Source organism: Festucalex cinctus, chromosome 1 (assembly GCF_051991245.1).
Source record: "Festucalex cinctus isolate MCC-2025b chromosome 1, RoL_Fcin_1.0, whole genome shotgun sequence".
NCBI classification, from domain to species: domain Eukaryota; kingdom Metazoa; phylum Chordata; class Actinopteri; order Syngnathiformes; family Syngnathidae; genus Festucalex; species Festucalex cinctus.
In genome coordinates, this window is record NC_135411.1 from 59,836,334 (window position 1) to 59,845,005 (window position 8,672).

The window sequence follows — 8,672 nt, forward strand, 5'->3', positions numbered from 1 at the left end:
TGTCTGAAGGCTGTGGCCTTTATTTATTTATTTATTTATTTATGTTTGTTTGTTCATTCATTCATTCATTCATTCATTCATTCATTCATTCATTCATCCATTCATTCATTTATACAAAGGTAAGTTTACATTACAGTACAGGGTCGAGTGTGAGTGCTAAAATCTTTTGCCCGCTTCGTGTATTTGTGACGAAAACCAATATTTTATGCCGCGATATAACACGAGATGTGAAACTGGCATACTTCCGAAGCCATTTTGACTCCTCCTTGCCTCGGCTCACAGTGGCGAACACGTCACGTGTAGATCCAAAATGAAGTCAATGTTCTCCATACTGAGATCAACGAGGTGGTCCTAGTTCGTACCCTGCATGCCAAGTCATGGCGTCCGTCAGTTCGCGGAGCGGGGTGTCCTGCGGGAGAGATTTGAATTGCGTGCCAGAAATAGCCGAGACATTAACAGCGGTCGCCAAACTTGGGTAAGAAGACTGCTGCTACCTTTGTTCAACCTGGAGGGGGGCGTGGAAGTTAAAGTAAAATCAGAGACGATGCTAAGCTAGCCGGCGAATTACACGCACGTGCCCCATCCCAATGTTATGTACAGTCTGGAGCCAAACCTTCTTGTATTTGTTAAATAGTTTGTCTTTGTCCCTGCTGCTCAGGTTTGACTTCGTATGCATGCCCCTCTTCCACCCGAGGTTCAGGAGGGAATTTGAGTTGGAACCCGCTAAATCTCGACCCGGTGCCCAGACGCGGTCTGACCTGCTGCTGAGTGGAAGAGGTTAGAACGCATTCTCGTCAAAGTTGGCGGTAGATTAGTCCGAAAATGTGCATTTCTGTGTAAAATGATGAGATAGATTCTGGCCATTTATTAACAATTACTTAGAAAACTACATTCACAACTTTGTAGGTGTAGCTACTATGTGCCTGCAATTTACAGGTGTCAAATTCAAGGTCCGCGGTCCAGATGGGGCTCTCCAATGCTTACATGTTATTTTATGGATTGTAGGACAAATGGTCCTCGGGCATGATTCAAAGGAACATTGTAAAATAAAATAAAAACGTAAGAAATTTTGCATTTTTAGTTAATTTTATTCTCACGTTATTAGATGACATATATAATAAGATTATCTAAAGTAATTTTGTTAAATGTGCGCTGTTGTTGCTCTAAAACTACTTTTCACCCATTCAGGGTTGGGAGTATTACTTTAAAAATGTGTTCCAATGCGGTTACTAGTTAACCGTTAAATATATAGTTAGTAACCAAGTGCCATAATATTAACTAATTAACTCCCAGCCTTTTCACTGAAGCAACCCCCCTTTTTTTTTTTTAATTACTACCATTTTTTTTCACCTGTTCTCTGCAGTTGAGAGGCTGTATCAAAGCCTTCTATATGTTCTAGCATAAAAAAACACACACATAAAAATCGTATATATACGTCTTTGGGACACTTAATACTTTTAAAATATAACATATTTATACATTTTTGTGAGCAAATGGGTTAAAGTAATTAACTTGAATACGTTTAAGTATTTTTTTTTATTACTTCCATACCAAATATGGTGAAAATGTTCAAAAGGGGGGAAAAAAAGATCAATTTTTCTATATTTGTTGTGTGTTTGTTTGTTTTTTAGATTGGAACACTCTGATTGTTGGGAAGCAGTCTCCTTGGATTGACCCAGATTCAGAAATAGAGACAGTACGCAGAAGCTCAGAAGCTGTAAGTTGGAATGAACAGTCACAGATCTAACTGGAAAAAGTCCTTTCATTGATTTCTTCCCTTCGCTTCCATTCTCGTTGTTCTTTGCCTCTTCCTTCTAACGCCTTCCATGACCATTTATATTTTGTCCTTCTTGCCAGGCCCTGGCACAGGAGTTGCATTTCTCAGCCTACTTGGGTCTGCCTGTCTTCATGATCCCTTTGAATGGACCTCAAAAAGCTAATCTTGCACGTGTGCTGCTCAACCATCTCCTGTCTGGACACCAAACCACAAACGTAAGACACAAGAATAAAAGGGGGAGAGAGCAAGGCAGAAATATTTACTCGTAAGTTATCCACTTTCTGCGATTTTAGTTCTGGATTCGAGTCCCACTGATGGCTCCTGAAGATATGCGCGAAGACCTGATTGAGAATGAGCCAGTCACATGCATTGATGAGACAACTATTGATGAGAAGACCTGGAACTGGTTGGTTTAAAGTGACTAAATGACATCAACCTGCTATTTTGTGTTTGAATATTTTATTAAGTATATTTTTATTAGTTTCTTGAAAAATCTTTTCTTGCCTCTACATTTAGGTGGCACTCATTCAGGACCCTTTGTGATTACAACAAGAGGGTCTGTCTTGGTAAGAACATCATGCCATGATGCTGCTACTTATAAGGACATGAAAAATGAATTTTTAACAACATTTCCTGTTTTGTACTCGTGAAGCCATTGAAGTTGGAGCAAACATTCCTTCCGAAACTGTGCTTGATAAGTGGTTTGGGGAACCAATCAAAGCAGCCATACTTCCCACCAGCATCTTTCTAACCAATAAGACGGGGTTTCCGGTTTTATCTAAAGCCCACCAGCGAATAATTGTCCGACTTTTAAAGGTAGGAAAAAGTTATTTGTTAAATATTATGAAATGTAATTTTTGACAACAGTGGCTGTATAAAGAGCAGATTGAGATTTTAGTTTTGACCTCTAGCATTGCAGAGCAAAATAAAAGTTCTCAAGTGTAGTGTTAATCACATGTCCCCCCCCACAGTTGGAAGCACAATTCATCTTTACAGGCACAAGTCGCCACACTGAGAAGGACTTTCGTTCATACGTGCAGTACTTTGAATACCTTAGTAAGATCCGGCCAGCGCCCAATTCATATGAACTCTTTGCGAAGGGTTATGAAGACTACCTCCAGTCTCCCCTACAGGTAAAGAAATATTTCTTACAGATTGTAAAACACTTTTATTTTTGTGTCTTTTAAGATGGGAGTTTTAGTAGTTAAATAAGTATTAAGTTTTGACATTATTTTGTGGAAAAATAGGCTACAAAGTGGATGTTCTGTTTATCGTTACTGACTCAAAAGAGAGAGAGTTATCTTTCTGGAGAATGTGTGCATGTCCAAGTGAGTCGCATTCGTTCATGAATGCTGGAATACAGGTTGTGGCCAGATGTGCAGCTCAAGATAGCTATCTGATTACCGCCTCACTTGAAGTGTTCATTTAATGCGGGGCTATTATGGAGGAAATAATACATTTCTTGATTGATGGTGAAACATGAAAACGGGTGACTAAAAACGGCATTTGAAAATTGGTCTTGTGTAAACGTTGAGTTAATTTACGTATTTTTCCTCTTTCATTTAGCCTCTCATGGACAATCTAGAGTCACAAACATATGAAGTCTTTGAAAAGGATCCTATTAAATATTCACAGTACCAACAGGTAAGACCCAGAGGGCTACGTAACATTTTTTGTTTGTAGTAGTTTAACCTCAAAGCTAAAGTTTATCTATTGCCTTGTGTTTACAGGCTGTGTATAAATGCCTTCTCGATCGAGTCCCAGAGGAACAGAAAGACACTAATGTTCAGTAAGTAGTAGGGGTGTTAAAAAAAAATCGATTCGGCGATATATCGCGATACTACATCGCGCGATTCTCGAATCGATTCAATAATCGGCAGAATCGATTTTTTATTTTTAAAAAAAAAAAAAAAAATTAATTTTTTTTTTTTTTTTTTTTTTTTTTTTTTTTTTTTTTTTTTTTAGGATTCACACCTTGAGCATGGAAGAATGTTATATGAACGGCACATTAAGCCTTAATATTTTTATTTTAATGCTGTTCAAACATGAAACAGATTACAACCTCTATAAGACTGAAATTTCAGATAAATAAATAATACATTTTCATATAAATCTTACACTCTACAAGCTTACTGATTAGTATTTTCTAAATATGAATGAAAAAAAATCGCAACAATCGACTTATAAATTCATATCGGGATTAATCGGTATCGAATCGTGACCATTCGTATCGGGATTAATCGGTATCGAATCGAATCGTGACCTGTGAATCGTGATACGAATCGAATCGTCAGGTACTAGGCAATTCACACCCCTAGTAAGTAGCATTAATGAAGCAAATGCCCTATTCAAGATCAATGCTTAAGGGGCTCGACACATGGTAGGCATGCACGTCTACATGTATGCGCGAGATTTTTCACACGCACGAAGGTCGCGTGTCGCCGAGGGGAGGGGGTTCGCCTTGTCGCCTTGCTTCGATAGGAAATGAATGGAGAGCGAGCGACGTCGCCTCCCGTGTGTCGAGCCCCTTAGTCGGATATGATAAACGAAGCGGAGACAAGTTAGGACTTTTTTTTTTTTTTTTAATGTGTCAGTAGACCCCATCGTATTTGCAGTTCGGCTTTTGGTAATTCATAAATCCATAGTATTGGCAGGTTTTTGCAATTTTCTGTAAAGTGGCGTTTTAATTTTTTTTTTTTAATTGATTTGACCTGGTTTTACTTTAATTGGTTTAAAGTAATATAAGCAATTCAAATCAATGCAATGCCTGGACTTCACGTCATCCAGTAACTTCACTTGCTACTTCCAGTTACTATGTGGGGCAAATGTTACTGCATTCACTGTGAATCTGGATCTTACTATTCCTGTATAAATTCTCATCTTGTTATTCTTTTCTTAACGCACTATTTTCATTTGGTGTAAGCAAAACATGCAGTTAACGCTTCAATGCTGTCTGAATTGGCATGGTGAGGTATCGAGTTGTTGTCTTAGGTGACGTCATGTATGATGACAGCTCAACCGCCAAGGTGATTGTGAGGCCCAAAAGCACTTTATATACAATAACTAGTTTTTCACACATTGGGAAGAATTTGTGTCTTTGTAGTGTTATTTGTGGGTATGTGTTCACACAAGAGTGTATATTCATTATTAGAAGGAAAAATACTCCAGACATCGATGCTAACTTTTGAATGTGCATTTGAATGGGATCCTCCTTTCGCTTTTAGCAATAGGTCTAGGCTAGCGATTTTTTTAAAATGAAGCATGTTTTGTATTCAAATATATAGTGGATGTAATTCTTAACGTTGTGCGTTTTTAGTTTTACAGTTAACTCCAACGGTGGTGTCTTTAACAGGGTTCAAGGAAGTTTGTGGGACAACAGAATAACCAGAATAACATATGCTACACACTTGCTAGTAGCTAATGTGACACAAGCAAAATTGTGTATTAAGAGTACTTTCACAGCGTCGGAAAATTTGGTTTTATTCGATAACGTTTTAAGTGGAAAATAATCGGCCTTTTGGCCCAATTAGCCAATGTTTGAAGGCCAATATATAATCTGCAGCCCATTAATCGGCTGGGCCCTATAAACAAGTTCTAAAATTGCTTTAACTGGATGTTAACTCTTTCCCACAGAGTGTTGATGGTGTTGGGAGCAGGCAGGGGTCCCCTGGTCAATGCGTCTCTGCGAGCTGCCAAACAAGCAGACCGGAAGCTGAAGGTGTACGCTGTTGAAAAAAATCCCAACGCTGTCGTCACGTGAGTGGCCCTTACAAGGACATGCTTATGCCCAACTTTGCTTTGAAAAGTTTTTAATAAATATTTTTGTTATCACGACTCACAAACATTGTATGAATTGCATGTGACTTGCATTTTGCACAGGCTGGAAAACTGGCGTTTTGAGGAGTGGGGGGATCAGGTGACAGTGGTGTCATCTGATATGCGAGACTGGACCTCGCCTGAGAAGGCCGACATCATTGTCAGCGAACTGCTCGGTTCATTTGGTGACAATGAACTTTCCCCGGAGTGCTTAGATGGAGCGCAGCACTTTCTCAAAGGTGCTTCCTTGCAGTCATCTGTTTTCTCTTGACTTGCCCAGTTTAATGCAGTATACCCGTATCAGAATCTGAAAGGCTTTTTTTTTTTTTTTTTTTATGAAGCTCTTTGTACTGAAGAATATTTAATTGTGTATGTCAGGGGTCTGCAACCTGTGGCTCTTTAGTCCCTTTCCTGTGGCTCTGTGTGGATCTCTTTAAAAAAAAAAAAAAAAAAAAGATTAGAAATTAGTACCTGTGTGTGTGTAGACATATATGTTGTGTGTGTGTGTGTGTGTGTATATATATATATATATATATATATATATATATATATATATATATATATATATATATATATATATATATATATATATATATATATATATGTATGTATGTGTGTGTGTGTGTATATATATATATTAGGGGTGTGAATTGCCTAGTACCTGACGATACGATTCGTATCACGATTCGATTCGATAAAGATTAATCCCGATACGAATTTATAAGTCGATTGTTGCGATTTTTTTCATTCAAATTTAGAAAATACTAATCAGTAAGCTTGTAGAGTGTAAGATTTATATGAAAATGTATTATTTATTTATCTGAAATTTCAGTCTTACAGAGGTTGTAATCTGTTTCATGTTTGAACAGCATTAAAATAAAATATTAAGGCTTAATGTTCCGTTCATATAACATTATTCCATGCTCAAGGTGTGAATCCTTAAAAAAAAAAAAAAAAAAAAAAAAACGATTCTGCTGATTATTGAATTTTTTTAACACCCCTAATATATATATATATTATTATTATTATTATTTATTTTTATTTTTTTTACTTAGGTCTTTAAATGAATTGATGGTTTAGATTTAAAAAAAAAAAAAAAAAAAGAATATGAATGTCAGAAAAAAGAGAGATGAAAGTTTTTTTAAAATGTCCAAAAATGAAGAGAAAAGGGCAGGAAAGAAAACATTCAAAAAGTAACCATAAAATGTCCAAAGACAAAAAAAGAAATGCAGAAAATTAATATAAAATGTACACAAAATTGCCAACAAAGTCAGAAACTTTATTTTTAAAAACGCAGGAAAGAAAATGTTCAAACGGCCAAAAATGTCACAAAATTTATAGCAATAAAGGCAGAAAATATGTCAAAAATAGCCATACATGTTCACACACAAAAAAAGGACTGAGGCAGAAGACTGCTATAAATTGTCCATAAAAATGTCGGAAATTAGACAAAGGCAGAAAAGTCAAACGAAGTCCTAAAAATTGCGTGCACACACACGCGCACACAAAAACAACCAAAAATGGAAGATGATATTTCGGACCCTCAGTACATGGGACTACTAACACGAGCACACGGTTTCCTCATCAGAATGTTCAAACGTTAGGCTACTCCAGACAGATTTTGTTATTTGGCCTAAAATGTCTCTTTCGATAGGAAAGGTTGCTTACCCCTGGTGTAGGTATAGGACGGGGGAAAAAATACTGTTACTCTGTTTTTCTTCCCTGTCATTGCGTCTGAGATGACCTTCTTTATCCTCTTCTTGTGCCTCATTATACCAGATGATGGCGTGAGCATTCCCTGCTCCTACACCTCCTTCCTGGCACCACTTTCCTCCTCCAAGCTGTATAACGAAGTCCGAGGGTGCAGGGAACGCGACAAGGATCCCGAGTGCCATTTCGAAATGCCGTATGTAGTCCGCCTCCACAACTTCCACCAGCTGGCTGACCCCGAACCATGCTTCACCTTCGTACACCCCACAAAAGGTATACAAAGCATGAACACTAAATTTGCTCAAATTCATATAATGTGGTTTATTTTAAGGCACTGAGCATGACTCCTCCCCTCCCCCAGATATGAATAATAATCGCTACCAGTGCCTGAAATTCTCAGTGGGATGTAACTCTGTACTGCATGGCTTTGCTGGCTACTTTGAGACCACACTCTACAAAGATATTACACTCAGTGAGTATGCTTCAAAAATTAACATCATTGTATTAATAATAGTAAAGTCATAAAACAAACATTTGCCTCTGCATTGAATAGGTATCAAACCTGATACACATTCGCCTGGAATGTTTTCTTGGTTCCCCATTCTCTTCCCCCTCAAAGTAAGTATTTTCTTAGTTGGAGTATTAAACACACAAAGTAAACATTATTACCAAACATAAATCTTATGTGCTTCCTCAAACAGCAACCCATCTCCATATCACGCGACGACGAGATCACGGTGCGTTTCTGGCGCTGCAACAATGGGAAGAAGGTGTGGTACGAATGGGCTGTGACGGAGCCAGCGTGCTCAGCAATTCACAACCCCGCTGGACGCTCCTATACAATCGGGTTGTAATCAGGATGCATAATGTTGCCCACTCGTCCCTACTTGGGTTTTTTAGTCACGGTTGTTGTGTGCCACTTTGTCTATTCAGTTATACTAGAAGTTAATTATCGCAGCAAAATGTCGTCGAAAAAATGTTCAGTGTCCTGGTTTTGTTGTTCTTTTTTTGTGCAGCTGACAAAAATGTGTCGTTGAAAAAAATGTTCAGTGTCCTGGTTTTGTTGTTCTTTTTTTGTGCAGCTGACAAGCACCACATACAAAAATTAAATCCAGCACAAAGTATGCCTTATTGAAGATATTCCATAAAAAAAATGGATGAAACACCTGTCAGTGTCTACTTAACTAAAGAATATACATAGGACACCTATAGCACTATTACATGCTATCACCCCCCCCCCAAAAAAACAAAAAAACAAAAAAAACAACACACACTACTATCAAACGTAGAATTCTATAGTGGACCAGACCTGCCCTACTATCATGAGCTCATTTGCATTCCGCATTTCCTTGACCACATGCTGTCCATA

The 8,672-nt window shown here is 37.8% G+C and overlaps 1 protein-coding gene across 1 annotated transcript; it reads left to right on the forward strand.

Annotated features, from left to right (window-relative positions):
* Window positions 1–251: 251 nt before the first annotated feature.
* On the forward strand, window positions 252–8,361 carry prmt5 (protein arginine methyltransferase 5). The gene is made up of 16 exons (XM_077498008.1): window positions 252–475; window positions 659–777; window positions 1,632–1,717; window positions 1,858–1,992; window positions 2,071–2,183; window positions 2,294–2,343; window positions 2,430–2,593; window positions 2,749–2,910; window positions 3,344–3,421; window positions 3,508–3,566; window positions 5,411–5,533; window positions 5,657–5,832; window positions 7,373–7,576; window positions 7,665–7,775; window positions 7,857–7,921; window positions 8,005–8,361. The coding sequence occupies exons 1-16, from the start codon at window positions 378–380 to the stop codon at window positions 8,155–8,157; spliced, it is 1,896 nt and encodes a 631-aa protein (XP_077354134.1). The 5' UTR covers window positions 252–377; the 3' UTR covers window positions 8,158–8,361.
* Window positions 8,362–8,672: the final 311 nt, after the last annotated feature.